Below are 20,201 nucleotides of genomic sequence, written 5' to 3' on the forward strand. Positions count from 1 at the left end.
CAGCCCAAGCCTGGATCTTGTCCAGGTCTTGCTGCATGCAGGCTCGGACTGCTTCATTATTTGAGGGGTTGCGAATGGAACTGAACACTGTGCAATCATCAGAGAACATCCCCATTTCTGACCTTATGATGGAGGGAAGGTCATTGATGAAGCAGCTGAAGATGGTTGGGCCTAGGACACTACCCTGAGGAACTCCTGCAGCAATGTCCTGGGGCTGAGATGATTGACCTCCAACAATCACTATCATCTTCCTTTGCGCTAGGTATGACTCCAGCCACTGGAGAGTTTTCCCCCGGATTCCCATTGACTTCAATTTTAATAGGGCTCCTTGGTGCCACACTCGGTCAAATGCTGCTTTGATGTCAAGGGCAGTCACTCTCACCTCATCTCTGGAATTCAGCTCTTTTGTCCATGTTTGGACCAAGGCTGTAATGAGGTCTGCAGCCAAGTGGTCCTGGCGGAACCCAAACTGAGCATCGGTGAGCAGGTTATTGGTGAGTAAGTGCCGCTTGATAGCAGTTTCGATGGCACCTTCCATCACTTTGCTGATGATTGAGAGTAGACTGATGGGGCGGTAACTGGCCAGATTGGATTTGTCCTGCTTTTTGTGAACAGGACATACCTGGGCAATTTTCGGGTTGATGCCAGTGTTGGAGCTGTACTGGAACAGCTTGACTAGAGGCGCAGCTCGTTCTGGAGACCAAGTCTTCAGCACTACAGCCGGGATGTTGTCGGGGCCCATAGCCTTTGCTGTATCCAGTGCACTCAGCCGTTTCTTGATATCACGTGGAGTGAATCGAATTGGCTGAAGACTAGCTTCTGTGATGGTGGGGATGTCGGGAGGAGGCCGAGATGGATCATCCACTCGGCACTTCTGGCTGAAGAAGGTTGCAAATGCTTCAGCCTTGTCTTTTGCACTCACTTGCTGGACTTCGCCATCATTGAGGATGGGGATGTTTACAGAGCCTCCTCCCATAAGTTGTTTAATTGTCCACCACCATTCACGACTGGATGTGGCAGGACTGCAGAGCTTTGATCTGATCCGTTGGTTGTGGAATCGCTTAGCTGTGTTTATAGCATGTTGCTTCCACTGTTTAGCATGCATGTAGTCCTGAGTTGTAGCTTCACCAGGTTGGCTTCTCATTTTTAGGTACGCCTGGTGCTGCTCCTGGCATGCTCTTCTACACTCCTCATTGAACCAGGGTAGATTCCCTGGCTTGTTGGTAATGGTAGAGTGAGGAATATGCTGGACCATGAGGTTACAGATTGTGCTGGAATACAATTCTGCTGCTGCTAATGGCCCACAGCGCCTCATGGATGCCCAGTTTTGAGCTGCTAGATCTGTTCTGAATCTATCCCATTTAGCAAGGTGGTAGTGCCACACAACACGTTGGATGGTGTCCTCAGTGCAAAGACGGGACTTCGTCTCCACGAGGACTGTGTGGTGGTCACTCCTACCAATACTGTCATGGACAGATACATTTGCAACAAGTAGATTGGTGAAGATGAGGTCAAGTAGGTTTTTCCCTTGTGTTGGTTCACTCACCACCTGCCGCAGGCCCAGTCTGGCAGCTATGTCCTTCAGGACTTGGCCAGCTTGATCAGTAGTGGTGCTACCGAGCCACTCTTGGTGATGGACATTGAAGTCCCCCACCCAGAGTACAATCTGTGCCCTTGCTACCCTCAGTGCTTCCTCCAAGTGGTGTTCAACATGGAGGATGATTGATTCATCAGCTGAGGGAGGGCGGTAGATGGTAATCAGCAGGAGGTTGCCTTGCCCATGTTTGACCTGATGCCATGAGATTTCATGGGGTCCAGAGTCAATGTTGAGGATTCCCAGGGCCACTCCCTCCTGACTGTATATCACTGAACCGCCACCTCTGGTTGGTCTGTCCTGCCGGTGGGACAGGACATACCCAGGGATGGTGATGGAAGAGTCTGGGACGTTGGCTGAAAGGTATGATTCTGTGAGTATGGCTATGTCAGGCTGTTGCTTGTCTCATCTGTGGGACAGCTCTCCCAATTTTGGCACAAGTCCCCAGATGTTAGTGAGGAGGACTTTGCAGGGTCGACTGGGCTTGGTTTGCCTTTGTCGTGTCCGGTGCCTAGTGGTCCGGTGCCGGGTGGTCCGTCCGGTTTTATTCTTATTATGACATTTCGTAGCGACATTGTGCAACTGAGTGGCTTGCTAGGCCATTTCAGAGGGCAATTAAGAATCAACCATATTGCTGTGGGTCTGGAGTCACATACAGGCCAGACTGGGTAAGGACGGCAGGTTTCTTTCTCTAAAGGACATTGGTGGACCAGATGGGTTTTCACGACAATCCGGTAGTTTCATGGCCACCATTACTGATACTAGTATTTTAATTCCAGATTTTATTTAATTAAATGAATTTAATTAATTGAATTTAAATTCACCAGCTGCCGTGGCAGGATGTGAACTCATGACTCCGGATTATTAGTCCAGGCCTCTATTACTAGTCCAGTAACATAACCACTATGCTACCGTACTATGATCATGTGCAGGCAATGAAGATGGTTTCCACACAAGTGATTGGGATTATGGACAAATGGAAGGAGTTCATTAACCGCTATGTGGGAAGTTTCCCAAGACCTGCAAAACATCCTGGAGCTGTGATAGCCCGGGAGATTTCTGCAGCATCAAGACCATAAGGAACAGATCCTAAGGACATTGATGGTTTCCAAAGTGGAAACTACCACAGCTTCAACAGATGCCTTTGGAGTTAGCCTGAATGCCACACTTGCACGGGACTTCCAAGAACTGGATGGGACTATTCAGTGTGTATTGACACAGACCAGTTGCATCTCTCAGCTTATGCCCAGCATCAGAAGCCCTAATCATCAATCAACCATCCGGATTGGCTCTGAGTCACGAGGACTGGCAATGGTGCATTGTCGCACGATGAAAGCATCATGGCAACTTCCTAGGTATCTGGCATTGACGTGCAGGATAAGGTGATTGGCAGCACACACTAGCTGTACATCAATAGAATAAAAGCCTTTCCTTTTCATAAAATTGAGTTGCACAAGAGTTCTGTCAGTTGCTCCTTGCACCTATGGGAACCTTGCCTGTCTGTGGAACTGCATAGCTCTCTCTCTCTTTGTTTTTCTGGTTCCATTGGGAAGGATATGAATTGCATAGCCTCCTGAATTAAGCATCAGCGACCTTCTTTATGTAATAGTGAGCAGCTGCATGAATAACGTAGCAAAGATTATTAAATGCTGCCTTGAAAGATCCAGTCACAAAGAAATTCAGGGCATTGTTGATGACCTTGAATGGTACAAACAGTGCCACTCTCCTGGTGGAAGTGGACTGCAGATCTTCGTCAGTAGTTGACATATTTCCCCAGTAGCCTCTGGGAAATGCAGCCTTCTGAGAAGTCCAAAAAGTCTAAGTAAGAATCTGTAGTTCTAGTGAGTGGATAGGAGTGTGTAAGGATGAGATGCCTTCTGTGATGCCTGACTCTAAACCCACCAAACTAATCTCTTCCATGTCCTCTTCCTCCTTCTCTTCATGGCATAAGAATAGAGAGATTCCCATTCAGAAATCCATATCACATTTACAAAGCAGTACTTTAGCAGAGCTGAGTAAAACTAGCAGCAAAAGATCCAGCTGAAACTCCAAAGTACGAAAGAGGTTACTATACAGACAAAGTAACACCAACCTTCAGTACAGCACAAAATATGGTCTTCTCAAGGTGGTATCCGCCTGAGGGTTATCTTCCTGGTCTCTTACCACCACTTATATTGTGGCAGTAATTATGAGGCAGATTTGTGACAGACGTGGGACATATGGACTGTGGGGTTTGCCACGTCCTCTTGCCACCATTCACATAAAGCAGATCGGGCTCTTAACAGACCTTAAATGAGACTTCTGCTTTTTGGGATGATAATTAAGCTGGAGTTTTTTAAGTGTCAATAGTGTTAAAAACCCATTTTATTCCATTTACTACCCCAAAAGGAGCAGTAATTTGGAGGAAAATCCAGCCAGACATGTTTTTGGTAATTAGGGAGAATGTTGGTCAAGCCACTAGGAGAACTCCCTGATATTCTTCAAAAAGTGCCACGGGATTGTTTATTTCCACCCATGGGTGAGATGAGCTCGTAGAGGGCATGGGAGGAGATGAGAAAGAAACAAGAGAGACACAGACATAGAGGGGTGGGTGTTCAGGGCTTGGATGGGAGGCCATGGAGGAAGATTTGGCTTGGTGGATGAGGGAGGGTGGGTGGGAAAGCAGCAGAGACAGCTGAACAAGTAGTTTCTATCTTGGTGACAAAGAAATCCTCACACTTGTTAGTGGTGAAGGTCGAGGGGACAGGAGATATGGGTTCAAAGTGGTAGTTGGCAGTGGAGAAAATAAGTCAAGGACTACCTTTGCTCTTCAGGATGATACTAGGGTAGTGAATGGTTTTGACAAAGGTAAGTGAGGCCCAGTAGAGCTTGATGTGGTCCAGACAGGTCTGGTGATGGAGGGCTAAGCCAGTTGTGTGCCAGATAATTTTAAGTTTGCATTCCATTGAGGAAACAAAGATGGGGGCATATTAGGAGCAATGACAGGGATGAAGAGAGTGAAGGTTTTTCTGGGGACAAGGGCATCAAAGGTGGAGGTAAGGGAGTGGTTGAGAATTGCAGAGGTATCGTGGTGAATGGAGGGCCAAAGGCTCGATAGTTGGGAGACTGAAAGCACATCCTAATTCCTGGCTCTTCTGCCACACTCCACCAGGTTTATGGCAGGAGTACACTGGAAGGGCTTGCAGCTTTTCATCCCTATTATGTTTTACATGATATATAATGCTCCTTTCATATAAAATAGCATTTCCTCCATTGCCAAGGAGATCCCCATGTCCTACCTTGTCAGGAGAACCATTCTAATATGGTTTATAAATATGCTTTTCTAATATTCACAGATTCCAACACTTGAATTTTACAACTAGCATCTTCATTGTAAACACAACCTTGAGATTATTAAAAATATCTCAAAACTGTGAAAAGGCTTGAATACTGTTTATCAAAAGCAGCATGAACATATTGATTGCATATTACAAGACATTTTTAAAATTCAAGATGACACATGAGCATCTGTCAAAAGCATAAAATACTACTACACAAATAGGCAAGACTCCATAACAACAGGCAGCTATTCTGCTGCAAGAAATGTGACTTATGACATGTCAATGACAACATCCTAAGTTTGACATGCAGAAAGAGATTCCTAATTTATTTCAAACGGAAAAAAGAGCTGGCTGTAAGTCTCAGTGGCTGCTAAGTATAACGGAACATTTGTTTTTTGTTAATAAAAGCACTCTCCCAAAACAATACAAATAACATCTGTCTGTACTGGATTTTAAATTAGTCCTCATTTCTTATTCAAATAGAATCTTGTTAGGTTTATTTTTGGTATTGTCATGATACGGTCTGGGGGGTCCAGAACGAGGGGTCACAGTCTCAGGATACAGGGTAGGACATTTAGGACTGAGATGAGGACAAATTTCTTCACTCAGAGGGTGCTGAAGCTATGGAATTTGCTACCACAGAAGGCTGTGGAGGCCAAATTACTGAATATATTTAAGATGGAGCTAGATAGATTTCTAGACACAAAAGGCATCAAGGAGTATGGGGAGAGAGCGGGAATATGGTATTGAGATAGAGGATCAGCCAAGATCATATTGAATCGTCCTGGGAAATATATCCCATATTTTCACACACCTTTAATTCTTTATATGGGGAATAGAGGGAAGGTAATCTAAATTCTTAGGGGGTAATTTTGACTTTCTGCAATAGTGTAAAATTTTTGTGATAGCAAATCGGCAGCTCGTTATACATCTTTCCCAATTTTTATTTCCATCGACTGAAAAAATAATCAGGAGAGATGTAAAACAGGCTGCCAATTCACTATCTCCCAATGTATACTATTGCAAAAAGTCAAATTTACCCCCTTAGTGTCTACATTATTTCTAGGTCTTTGGACAATCTCTTTGCTCATCCATATGCATTTTTCATACATTAGATTTGAATCATAATTTTGGACCTTTCAGGTCTGAAGTCCAAATCGATTTGCAGGATCAAACATACACCACGTACAGGTATCAATATCTGACCTGTGTGTATTTTAGGATATACACAGGTCAGATATTGATACCTGCAAATCAATTTGGACTTCAGCCACTTATGCCATTTCTCCAAGGGTTCCGCTGGCCTCACCCCAAAGTTATGATGGGAGAACAAGAGAACCCAAAGGAATTTCACGGCCATAGCACTTAAAAGACTGAAGTTTTACTTTTCACCTAAATCTGATCAAGGACAAAGAATTTCCTTTACCATGCTTTTGTAATCCAAAGGATCATAGGTGCTTTCCTTGAAAACCTTACAGCATTCCAAGAACTCATTGTTCATTTTAGAGATTTGTTCACTTAGCATTTTTCCCTTCATGCCACCAAACTCCAGTTTTTCCAGTTTTTGGAATTCTAGCATGGTAACAAACAAGTCCTGCATTAAAAAGAAACAGCATCACTAACATGTTGAACAAAGGGACTGTAAATATTAATTTCAGGAAATGCATTTCAGTTAACAGTAGGTATGTGTGTGTGTGCGCATGTGCACTTTCATGTGAGAGCAAAAAATTGTGTATTTTTGAAAATGTGAAAATATAAATATATATGTAAAGAGAGGTGAGGGATAACTGAGCATTCTCCATGACTTAAATTATTCCCGACTTTATTCTTTGTTGAAAGTTGTTACAGTTGATGATGATCTGAGATGGATTAAAATGTTTTCTCTGCTTTACCATACAATTTTCCATATTAAATTTCATCTTCCATTCCTTAGCCCAGCCATATCATTTGTCCACACCCTCTTGAATATTTAAAAAAGTGCTTGAGCAGAAACTCATAGAAGCTTACAAAAAATATTCCATTAGTAGAGAAGACTTAATGGTACTGATGCATCCTGGAAAATAAGGTACGCTGCACATGCTCAGACTGCACAATCCAAACTCAGCTCATAGGTTTACAGCTCTAAGCAAAAATTTCACGTCCAAGTCTTGGCTTTTGGAAGAGGCCGAAGCCTTCAAGTAAAAATTTTAATGCAGGCATTAAAAGGCACAATAAACAATTTAATGGATATATTTAATCATCTTATCGTGAAATGCGTATTTTTAAACTTTGTTTAAAGCCTTATATTTAGACAGGTTACCGAGAAAAAAAATTCTGAATGTATTTTGAGCAATTTCTGGGAAGCTGGTGTCCAGACTGTACAATCAGAGTGATTCATTTACTTAGAAAGCATCCATTATAAATGTGGACATAGGAATTTATAATGGCAAAAAAGTTGACACAAAAGTGTGACAAAAACGTGACACCCGGAAGTCAAGTTGTGCAAATGGGAAATGTGTGCAGATGTAAGATTTTTAATTAGATATGTAGATAGATATATATTCACTGTTATACAGTAGCAACTCCTGCAATGTCATGTAAGATCTGCTAATGTTAAAAGGAATCCACTAAATAACAAGGTTGTAACACTCACCTCAAGTTGTAGTAGACGGTTAAAAAACCTGTCAAACCGTGTGAAAACCATTGATAATGGGAAGTCCCAGAGTCTGAAATCTTGCAAGTTTGTGTAATAGCTTGCCAGCTTTTCTTTGTGCTTCAAGAAGCAGTCTTTAAAAGCTCTGAAGGTTTTCATACATATTTGCACATGTTCCAGGGACTCTTCAATCTCCTCTTTCAAAAGTTCTTCTGGTGACAAATAAGCTATGGCCTAGAAGGGAACACATTTACAATGCAAATTAATTTTAAACACGAATACCTAATTACAAAAAAGCAAATCTGAATATCTAACTTTTAATAACTACCATAATAGTTTTTCAACTTAAATGGAACAGAATTACATCTTTATTTTTAACTAATTACATTTTCATCTGAATCAATTTCAAAAATTGTACTTTAAATATTGCGTATAATTTGTGGCTTGAATCAAACCTTCCCTCAACCCCCTACCGGACAATTTGTCATTCCACTATAAAATGATTGAATGAAAAAGAATATGCACTGTGCATGTGGGTATATATATTTCTAAAAAATGTCTAAAAAAAATTTCTAAAAAATCTACACGGATTTTAGCAAGGTCTCACATGGCAGACTGGTCAAAAAAGTACCAGCCCATGAGTTTGTTGATGAGCTAACAGAGAGGGTAGATGAGGGCAATGCAGTTGATGTGGTGTAAATGGACTTTCAAAAGGCATTTGATAAAGTGCCGCATGGTAGGCTTATCATCAAGATTGCAGCCCATAGAATAAAGAGGGCAGTAGCAACATGGATAAAGAATTGGCTAAGGGACAGGAAACAGAGAGTAGTGGTGAACGGTTGCTTTTCGGACTGGAGGGAAGTGTCGTATATTCACAACTTGGACTTGGGTGTACAGGGCACAATTTCAAAATCTACAGATGGACAGGTTGGTGGCATGGGCGGACACTGGCAGATGAAATTTATCGAGGAAAAATGCGAAGTGATACATTTCAGTAGGAAGAACAAGGAGAGGCAATACAAACTAGAGGGCACAGCTCTAAAAAGGGTACAGGCACAGAGGAGGTGGCAGGGCAGGTTGAGAAAGCGGTTAAAAAAGCATACGGGATTCTGGGCTTTATAAATAGAGGCATAGAGTACAAAAGTATGGAAGTCATGATGAACCTTTATAAAACACTGGTTCGGCCACAACTGGAGTATTGTGTCCAGTTCTGGGCATTGCACTTTAGGAAAGATGTTAAGACCTTAGAGAGGGTGCAGAAGAGATTTACTAGAATGATTCCAGGGATGAGGGACTTTAGTTACGTGGATAAACTGGAGAAGCTGGGGCTGTTCTCCTAGGAACAGAGACAGTTACGAGGAAATTTGATAGAGGTATTCAAAATTATGAGGGGTCTAGACAGAGTAGATAGAAAGAAACTGTTCCCATTGGTAGAAGGGTCAAGGACCTGAGGACATAGATTTAAGGTGATTGGCAAAAGAACCAAAGGTGACATGAGGAAAATCTTTTTTACACAGCGAGTGGTTAGGATCTGGAATTCACTGCTCAAGGTGGTGGTGGAGACAAATTCAATCATGGCCTTCAAAAGGGAACTGGATAAGTGCTTGAAAGGAAAAAATTTGCAGGGCTACGGGGATAGGGCGGGCAAGTGGGACTAGCTGGATTGCTCTTGCATGAAGCCGGCGTGGACTCGTTGGGCCGAATGGCCTCCTTCCGTGCTATAACCTTTCTATGATTCTATGATTAGAGGGGAGCTGAGGGAACATTTTTTCACCCAAAGGGTGTTAGGGGTCTGGAACTCACTACCTGAAAGTGTGACAGAGGCAAAGTGGGATTAGGCTGGGTAGCTCTTTATCGACCGGCACAGACACGATGGGCCGAATGGCCTCCTTCTGTGCCGTAAATTTTTCTATGTCCATATTAAGTGAATAATAGGCCTGGCAGTTTTCAAGTTCCAGTGTTGGATAACAAAATAGCTGCGTTGCCTTCTCTGCTAAGGAGCTTATTAAAATGAAAAAGAAAATCAAATAAAATGAACGCTTAGGTCACAATACTAAATTAAAACTCCCCTACCACATTGGGCACCACTGCTATTCAGTAAAATGCAACCAAAATGCTATCTTCTAACCCCGCACTAGGAAGAATGGGATTTTCATGAAGGGGAGTGGGGACAGTCAGGTCTCTATTAATGGAATGAAAAAGTATTGGAAATGTATGGACTTTGGGTTAGCACCAATATTAACACCACTTTAAAAGTGGCTATGCAGTAGCTATATATTCTCAGGCCTATGTTTATTTCAGTTTTGAAAATTAAATCAACATATTGTTAATGGATGTACCATTTTTGAGTTTATTCTTATCTGAGCCAAGCATTTCAGGGGAGAGACATTCTAGGCAGAAGTATACTCGAAGTGTACTTCAAGGCATTGGCCAAGCAGTCTGGTGAGGGGTAGGGAGTCAACAGAAGGTGCTCTTAACACAGAAAAACATACCTCTCTGTGTCATCATAATATTTAATTGTCCAATAGTGTTTAATTTTTCTTATTATGTAACAATGCACTGGAAAATATTTTTAGATGTTTGTAATCGAATTTCAGCACTAGTATCCACAGTTCAATCCTCTAGTGGGAGTTGCCATGGAAACAGAACAGCCCCTGGCTGCAAGTATTCTTCCAGACATTGATCTCTCTGCTGATTGAAAAGGCTTCAAAGTTTGGAAAATGTTGCTTCTAACATGTCAGCTACACTAAGAGAACTTGCACTGACGACTGGAATGTTCACCTGCTGACTATGTCATTCAAAATTATCTTAAAACCAAGGTTAATGCAAATACACTTTGTGAGAATAAAATCTTGTTTTCATATGCGTGCAAAAGCATTACTGGATCACAATTTTAGTAGTTGATATATGTTTAATTAATTTCCAACTCAATTTTTCACAAGTTTCTGCTGAACTGGTTTGATAACAGGTTTAAGATCATAGGAGAGCTAATCTCAGACGGGGCTGTGATGTGCTGGAGCACTAAAACAGGCCTAGCTACCCTTGAGCTAAGGAAATTAAATGAGCCAGGAGATTCACTTTTGAGGGATACCTAGTGATTCATTCTGAAAGGAACTTTCAGCATGTCATGATAGGATAAAGTAGAATATTCCGCCAACACTCATGATCTAAGCTCATACATGAAGAAGCTAGTGCACACAATATCATGTCCCAGCAAGAGTTAGTGCCTTGAGGAAAGGAAGGAGAAATGGGAAAAAATTGGAGGAAAAACAACTGTAGTGAGAGATCTGTGTTACTAAACTTAACATTATTTTTTATATAGATTAACCCAAACTACCGCTAGATCATCAGTAGAGGTATTTTAATTTGAACTGCAATGATTATTATTTTTAAATGTATATTTTTCTACTGTTGCAACTTAATTTTTTTTTTAAAAACCTAGGATTGTAGTGAAAAAGTTATGGCAATAAAAGCAGACTATTCTGAAAGCACCTTCCTACTTTAAAATCCATTAGTAGTCACACGGAAAGGTCACTGGATGTAGCATTATAAACAATTTGAGATACTATATTTAATTTAGACACTATCACCATGTATTTGAAATAAATAAAGCCGTGGCAGCTTAGCTGTTTTTTGACTGCAGCTAATCGGCTTCTTTCTTTTCAACTCTATTTGTAACTTGATCAAATCCTTCTCCGGTTTCAAAAGACTGCCTATTGCAATTAACGAGCACAGCCAAATGTCTACAACATCTTACTGTTAATAACAAGTATTTCTTCACTTATAATCACTATCACTTTGCACGTTGAAAGCTATAAGTCGATGTAATGTTTATCTAAAATTACCTGTTCAATTAACAAATTGCAGAATTCCTGCAGGAGGACAATGATCCGAACAGGAATGCAATAATATTTGGAATGGCTCCAGATGAGACAGATGGTGTGAAAGAGAACTGGAATAAACACAAAAATCTTTGCAAATTCGGTCTCTTGCATTATTTCAATATGGCATTCCAGTGGTCTAAGATGGAGGTCAATATCTTGGGCTTCAACCAGCGCTTAATAAAATTATAAAATTAAAAAATATGATATTAGTACATAATACAGGTGCATTCAGGAAAAAACATTCCAATAAAGGTTTAACCAAAATTTTAAAATACATATTTTGCATTATGATGAATAAATTTATCTATCGAATTGTCTTGTGTCTTTTAAGCTTTTATTTGAGGGCCTTAGCCTCTCTCAAAAGCCTGTGCTGGGGCTTGATATTTTAGCCCACTGCTGTGATCCTGTGAGCTGAATTTCAATTGTGTACTGAGTATGTGTAGTGTACCTAATTTCCCTAGATGCATCAGTACCTTTCAGTTAGCTCGACTGATGGGATATTTTTCTTTACCTCCTAGCAGATTCTGCTCAGCAGCATTTACTCAAATAATTTTTAAATGTAAATGGACAAATTTCAAATGCTTTACTGAAATAGAGTTTATCCTGAGTGATTTTTTTAAAAAGAGGCTGTGCACGTATGTCTGTCTCTCTGTGTTTGTGTCTCCGTGTGTGAGGGAGACAGAAAAGAAATGACTTCTATACACTTTTTAAAATAGTATATTAAACTGACAGGAAGAGAGAAGGAGGGAAGAGTAAGAAAGAGGGGAATGAAAGGGAGAGACTAGGGTCAAAGAAAAAAGACAGTGTACTTTCTTCATTTAATGCTAATCACGTCAAACTGTGAGACATCTAGGGCCCGATTTTAGCACCCACTATCGGGTGCATTCTCGGCGGGGGGGCCCTGAAAATTGCGAAATCCAGGAGCGGGACCAGATCGCGCCCACTTCCGGGTTCCCCGCTGACGCGCCGGCGTGCGCGCGCAGCCCCCGCTGGTGGGAATTCGCAGGCAATTAAAGCCAGCGGGATGCCACTTGAGAGTATTTATACTGGTATTTCAGGTCATTAACTGACCTGATTAAGGGACTGTGTGATTTTGGATCAACATGGGACTGTTTCCCACACTGGGGGAAACACTCCCAGATCGAATGGACGTGTTGCAGCCGTCAGCCTGTGGCAGCTGCAAAGGTCCACTTGACAGGTGGGGGGGGGGGACCCTCACCCATTGCAGGAGGCCACTCTGTCACTTGGGACAAAGTTTGGCCTCCACCACCCTCCTCCTGACGGTCAAAGTCACCAACCTGCACACTCACCCCGGGGTCTGGAGACATGTACCTACCTTACGGACCCCCTCAGATGTACATCTTCCAGATGGGGGCCGCCGTAGCTGCAGTCATGACCTCGGAGGGCGAACAGCATCACCAGCCTCGCCATCCACGCAGTCCACCTCTGACACGTGGAGCTCCACAACAGAGTGCTGTGACACATCCACCTGTACAGCAGGAGGGAGGGCTACCGCAGAGAGAGATGCGTCGCAGGGGGCACTACCCTCGCCACAGGTTGCACAGACCGAGGCTCAGCCTCCTGGACCTCTCTGAGCAGCAGTGCACACGGAGGCTCAGAGTCACTCGACATGTAGCCGTGGACATCTGCAGCCTCTTTCATGCCGGGCTGCTCCTGGCTGGCCCGTGCACCATCTTCCTACCTGTCGCTGTCAAAGTCACCACTGCCCTCCCGAACTTCTCCTCCACAGCCTTCCAGGGTGCAACCGGGGACATCGCCAATGTCTCTCAGTCGTCTGCGCAGAAGAGCCCTGCAAATACACCTACACCCACTCTGCAGTGACACAATGGGTGGCATCAGTGGTGGGTCCTCATAATGATACCCAGGAGCGGGCATTATTGCACAAACCGGACAGGATTCGCGAAGACATGGCAGTAGTGGTGCCAATATAATGTGTCATGTGAGTTGTTCTGAAATTCAATATAAGTAACAACCATGACAAACCCTCAAACACTATTGTGCATCCCCTTCATGCTCACGACACGTTTGCCTTACGCTGCCTACTGCACATATGTGATGCATGCCCTGTGGCTGCAGCACAGGTGGTGGCAGGTTGAGTGAGGCTGACCGTGAGAGAGATGCACGAGAGGGTGAGTATAGGATAGAGCCATGAGATTGTATGGGGATTGGGTTGCGTGGTAGTGGTGGGGTGAGTACTGGCGAGGTGAGTAGGTGCAGGTAAGATGAGGATGGGGTTTGAGTGGGTATGAGGGGTGATGTGACAGAGTAGTGTTGGCAGTGCTGAAGGAGATGTGGGTTGGGGGCAGTGTTGTGGCTGACGGAGTGTAGGGGAAAGATTACGTGTTCTCACTGTGGCTGACCTACTGAGGTCATTGGACTGCCTCCTGCACTGTGTGCAGGTGGGCGATATGTTGGTGGCGCAGGTGACCCCCTCTGCCACCTCGAGCCAGGCCTTCCTGGTGGCGGAGGCGGGCCGCTTCCTCCCGCCCGCCGGGTGGAAGATCTCTGTCCTCCCCCTCCTCCTCATCCCATGTATTGATACCTGGGGTGAGGCATCATTAAACTGGGAGCAGCCTTCCCCCGGGCTGCTCCATGCAGTCATCTTTGCTATTGGTTGCAGCATCTGTCAGTGGAGAACTGCCCCTTTCAATAGAGCGCCTCCAGCTGACAGATCTTACTGCGCATGCGCAGCCCTCCCGACGCGCAGATCAGCAGCGGGGAACCCGGAGGAGCAGGTAAGTGGCTCCAATTAGTGGGTTGCCTGCTACGATCGCGCGGGAAACCCACTAATTTCACCGGGCGCGTCTTGCCCACCCGCCGAGAACCCGCACCCCTGCTAAAATCGGGCCCCTAACTTCTAACAGCTGTGGGACAGATAGCAGAGAGAGAGAGAAAGAGAGAGAGAGAGAGAGAGACACACACAAATAGAAAGAAAGGCAGATTTTTTTCCTCATTCTAATTTTATTTCTTTTTTAAGGAAAAACAAGTTGAGGCTCAATTTCAGGCATAAAATGGGCATAAGAAGAGCCAATTTCGGGGAATGACATTCTGCGCCCGAAAAATACCTGAAAGACAACTGATCTGATATTGGATCGGGCCATTTTTCACAAACTCCATAATGTAACTATAAAAATAATTATCTGTATATTAAATAACCTCTGCACCGTTTTTGTCCAATACTAATCAATTTTTTTTATACAGAATACCACTACACTTTTTTTTTGCATTTCCTGCTTCTATTTCCAAATATTCACGGGCGGCTGCCTAAAACAGACGTTTGGTGCCTTGCATGTGCTAATGAGGGGGCCTTATGCCTATATTAGGACCCCTCTTTGAAATTGGGTTGCCCTGAGCGGAGCAGGTGTCAGGTTTGCTCCACTCAGGTTTTTGTGGTGGAGAGATGGGGCCTAGCAAGTGACCACCACCAAAACATTTTAAAATTTTGATGTGAAGCCAGGAGGAGCAGGTCTGCTCCTTCCGGCTGCACAGCACTCCTGACAGCCGCGAATGGCCCCCCACCTGTTGTCCTCCCTCCCCCGCACTCACACGAGGCCAATGCTGGCAAGGCAGGCAACCTAAAAATCGATGCTGCAGAAGGGCAAGCTGCTTGTGGAGGCACAACAGGTGCCCAGATTGCCCAGATTATTTAGATGGACCACAAAGCGCAACTGCAGGCCGGCCTCGGGCCTCCCAATCTGGGCGCACATGGGCCGTATCGCCTTTGGGCCCGAAACAGGCGCCAATGAATTTCAACTCTGTTGATTCTTAGAAGAAAACAAAACGTCTTTGAGGGAAACAGTCAGGGAGGGTCGAAGGGGAAAGGTTAGAGGGAAACTGGCTGAGGGTGAGGTGGCCTCTGGTCTTTCGGCACCCATCCTTGGGAGGAGTGACTGGGAGTGTGAGAAGTGGGTGAAGGGTTTAGGATGAGGTGAGTGACAGGCTAGCTAGGGGGAGGGGAGAACGCAGAGGTTGGGTAAATCGTTCAAAGAGGAAAAGGTAGGAGTAGTGATAATGTTAAAAAGACTAAAAATCCAGCCATAACTTCGACAGAAGATTGACAAAAACCCTGGAGAAAAGGCATAAACAGCTGAAGATTGGGAGAACGCTTGTGCAAATTATACCCCTAAGTTTAAAAAAACTTTCCTGTTTTCTGGGAACTTCTTAAACATCAGCAATTGCCAAACTGTAACCCGTATGAAGCTAAAATAGTGCGAGAGTACTTCCTTAAGGTGTCCTCACAGATTTTGCTCAAACAAAAAGCACTGGCAACTTCACTTGCAAGCAAAAGTTTTCCACCAACACTAAGCCAAAACCTTTTTTATGGACGTAAAATGGTTAGTATAATCGGCCTCATTATTAAAAAACTAGAACTAATACTTACACTGTTCAGAGTCACTACTGACCATATTTGCACTAGAAAACATTCCATAAATGTTACTTACAAAATTTGTGGAGCAGTACCTACCACCTACAACATCTTGGAAAGTTTTTTTGAAAGTGGGAAAATAACTGCTTTCTGTTGTTTCTAGAATTTTGGCCATTTTCCGAACAATCAGGGTCCGAAGCTAGAAGAAGAATGCAGCAATTAAATTAAGAATAATTTCCGGCACATATTAATAAACAAATATCATGGCAATGAAAACTAAACATTCTGTAATTTTAGGTGCTGACTAAAATTTGAAAGTTGAGAAAGAAAGAATTGATAAGTACTCTAGTTTATCTGCTTTTAGTCCACTCACTTGTTCATGAACACACAGCAGGTTTTCTTTCCTTGCCTTCCAGAAATCCAACTCCGTCTTTGGACCTGGATTTAGTCCTTGCAGCAAAGGTTCAGAAGAGTCCTTCTTCAGTACATCCCGAATTTGATGAGTCCATTTAATTACCATTGATTCAACCGGATGAACTATTAACCGGTCATAATGATCTAGCCTAAAAAGCGCAAAGCAGGAATGAGAATGAAAGGCCCAAACAATTTCTCTTCCGTTAAATATTATGAATTGAAATTGCACTTTAACCAATATAAGGAAGTCCCAAAACACACACAGCGATTATACACTTTCTATGTCTCGTATATGTCTTTTATTTCTTTGAATTTTCTCATTATGCCTCCTACTGTTGCATATTTATGTCACTTCTGCCATTCAATTTTCCTGTTTTCTACTTAAGCACTTTACAGGTCCTTCTATCTCTTTTCCTGTGTGTTTCTTTGTGTTTTTCCCCTCCCCCTTCCCCTTGTTCTATTCCTTATTAAATGTTGTTCATCTGTAATACCTTCCAGTTCTGACGAAGAGTGCAAAACTGAAATGTTAACTTGTTTGTTCTCTCCACAGACACTACCTGACCTGCTGAGTGTTTCCAGCATTTTGTGTTTTTGTTAGTCATTAGTGCTGTCTGCCAACAGTCCTGGGTGCATTAAAGTTAAACATCTTGCCCCACATTAACCTAAAACAAGTCGCAACTGAGTACTGCAGCTTTCAGTAGCCATACTAGTTTGTGAAGTTCGAAGCATCAAAGTTTGACCTGGTTACACTTATGACACAATGGTCTTTGCCTTTTGGTTGGCTGATTTTTTTTTAGCCAATCAAAGGCAAATTTTCTTAAATTGCTCCCAACTCCAAATGAGACAGCGGGATCAGGAAGGCAGAATGAAATTTACAAGGCAAGTATGTAAAGCTTAAAATAAAAGGAAAAATGGTTACATTAAGGAAAACGTGAAGTTAAAGTTACAATATAAATAGAAGAAGGAAAAAGGGAAGACGGGGAAAAGTATTTAACTTGTTCATTTTATTTTAAATTCAATTTTAAGTTTTCTTTGTAGGTTAGCACTATTACAATAATAAATTTACTGGCTTTTCAGTGGTTTTATAGTATTACATTACATTAGCTTTTGTTTCAGTAACAGTGTCAGTCTATAGGCATCCAAGCAAGACAGTAATTTCTCTGGACCTGACAGCAATCAATGGGCTAATGATTGAGGGTAATGCAGTTCTGAGAAGACAGAGTGCAAAGGTAACAAACAAGAAAAACTATACAGGGAAGAAAAACTATAAAATATTCAGAATAAACTCAACCCGTACACTGTAACCAGGGGCATAACCATGGACACCAAAGGTCTGCTTACACACATACCCTGCCTACACAACTCGCCCAACACCACAGGTCCAATTCACTGAACACAAATATCATTCTTGATTGTAAATCTGAACAACTTTCTCTCATTCAGAGCTTCTCAAAACTTTTTCAGACTGTGTCCCACCAAAAAAAAGAATTAGTCTCTCAAGCTAAGGATCCTGATAATGATAAGTCTACAAAAAATGTCTCTCATCCTCCACTTCAGTCTCACTTTCCTCCTTTAGTTCCATCTTTCACTCTCCTCCATTTCTATTTCCCTCTCTTCTTTCACTTGTGTTTTTTCACTCTTCTCCAATTGTTTATCACCCTCTCCCTCACACATCCCTTCTTTTCCTCTTATTTTTCACTTTTGTCTCTTCAACAGTTTTCTTTTCACTCTACTTCTACAGCATTGGTATTGCTACATAAGGAGCAGCATGAGAAAATGAGAGCGCCAACCGGCTAGATCTCTCAACCAAGAAACTTTTTTTTAAAAAGGCTGCAGTGCAAGGCTAGAAAAACACAGGGGTTTCAAAAGAAAATAGATAGTAGGAAGAAACTGCTCAGCTAGCTCCTGCTAAATATTGGTCGGAACTGTCTTAACCATCCTGGGAGGTGATTGCCCTTGTGGGGATGACGTATACAAAAGCTTCACAGTCTATAATGTAATCTTATACTGAAAATCTAAAACAGGATACACTTGGGCACTGCACATGGTATTCAATTTATAAAACAACCATTTGCATTTGTATAGTATATATAGCTGTTGATGCCAATCAAAGCACATTATAGATGTCAGATGAGTTTGCTGCAGTACTTTTATATACTTAACCTGAATTGACCCAGTAAACCTACCATACTTGTCAGCTTGGCTCAGTTGATAGCCCTCTCACCTAAATCAGAAGGTTGTGGGATTAAGCCCCACCTGAGGACATAACTTAGTCAGATACTTCAGTGAAGTACTGAGGGAATGTTGTATTACTCTTTGGATATGATATTAAATTGTGCACTTGAGTGGAGGTTATAAATTCCATGGTACTATTTGAAGAAGAGCAGAGCACTCTTCTGGGTCTTCTTTTTCCTGAACCAATACCAAAAAAAATTTATTAATTGATAATTCATCTCATTGCTGTTTATGGGTTGTCACTGTATTCAAAATGGCTGCCTACATAAAACCAATGACTGCACCTCAAAAATAATTCACTGTCTGTGAAGCACATTGGGATGTGATAAGGTACAATTCTTCATCTTCAAAAACAGAAGTAATGAAGATGGCTGAGAACTAGCAGAACAGACCAAAAAAGGATAATGCACAAAGATGCAACTGAGGAGACTGGAAGACTGACTATAATTAAACATAATCACATACAGCTGACAATTACATTACACTCAATTAGATCTCAGATATTCTGCCAAATATTCTGTAGGCAAGGTACTTTACATTCAGTTTTGCTATGCACAAGCTCAAAAAACTGTACAGCAGAATAAAATGCACAAGATAACTGTTCATTCAATATATATGTTTTCTCTTTACAGCAACATACAACAGAAGGCACCAAGCACAGATGGGCAGAGGGTTTCAGCAGGCCAAATCACTCAGCCCCTTTAAAGTGTTGATAATGGAGGTCATTGGATGGGAGACAATACGAAGTGTGTAATCTAGATGAGAGGAACATGCTCCTGGTTTATACAATTGAAATCAAATATGTTATCTAAGCAATTTGAACAGTATGAAGCAATGAATGTGCAGCACTGTAAAATATGCTACATATTATGATTTAATCACACTCCAGATAGTTTTTCTAGTGCCCAATGCAAAGGTCTGCTTCTACAGTGAAGGCCACACTTAGCATTATGCACAAAGTAATCTGGACTAGTGAGCCATGAGGCGAATAATAAACCCTTTTACCAATGAACCACAGACTGTAAATAATAGATTCCACAGTGATCCCTGGTCTCTCTGACTGACAAACAAATAACACTCACAGACTTTATATCTCAGGTAATAAACCACATATCAGGTTAATTAAGTTAAATTAAACCGAATCAAGTGCAAACACAGCAGATTTCACTAGTTTACAGAACCGTACTTAATCCACAGTCCCTGTTTCAAAGCAATAAAATAACTCAAAATTCTAGCTATTCTCGATGGCATCACACTTTCACTTTGGACCGATGCCCATGATGCTACGTTTATATGTGAAATAGGATATTCACGAGTGTTCCATTAGCCTCTGCTTGTAGCTACCTGGCAGAGCAGAAATTCACAGAAGAAACCTTGGGACAAAAGTCCAAAAGACCAATAGTGTATCTTTCATGATTAAATAAAGTTGTCAATCACAAATAGGTTTCAAAGGCACATAGAAACAGCCAACATGATTCCCTGATATAATGATTAGCACTGTGAAACAAAACAAGTTTCACACTCAGCGTGATATCTTTCCCACCGGCGAGGCAACTGCAAAGACCTTGAACAGATATAATCAATTGTTGGCCCACTGATCAATATTAACTGTTTCTAACGTCCAGTGCATCTAACACTCACTAGGCAGTCCACCTAGACAGAGGTGAACATTTGCCTGTAAAGAGTTATCAGCAGAAGAGACACAATGGGGCTAATTTTGAACTTCACCACCTGG

At 42.3% G+C, this 20,201-nt stretch overlaps 1 protein-coding gene across 1 annotated transcript in view; it reads right to left on the minus strand.

The window, feature by feature from the left end:
• The window catches only part of LOC137332178 (dynein axonemal heavy chain 11-like), a 380,453-nt gene that overhangs the window by 341,203 nt on the left and 19,049 nt on the right, over positions 1-20,201 (minus strand). The window contains exons 4-8 of the mRNA XM_067995882.1: positions 16,191-16,380; positions 15,917-16,016; positions 11,392-11,603; positions 7,547-7,780; positions 6,341-6,508 (exon numbers count right to left, since the gene is read on the minus strand). Coding sequence (XP_067851983.1) covers positions 6,341-6,508; positions 7,547-7,780; positions 11,392-11,603; positions 15,917-16,016; positions 16,191-16,380 — 904 coding nt within the window. The remainder of the gene's footprint in view (positions 1-6,340; positions 6,509-7,546; positions 7,781-11,391; positions 11,604-15,916; positions 16,017-16,190; positions 16,381-20,201) is intronic.

The sequence above is a fragment of the Heptranchias perlo genome, chromosome 2 (assembly GCF_035084215.1).
Source record: "Heptranchias perlo isolate sHepPer1 chromosome 2, sHepPer1.hap1, whole genome shotgun sequence".
NCBI lineage: Eukaryota > Metazoa > Chordata > Chondrichthyes > Hexanchiformes > Hexanchidae > Heptranchias > Heptranchias perlo.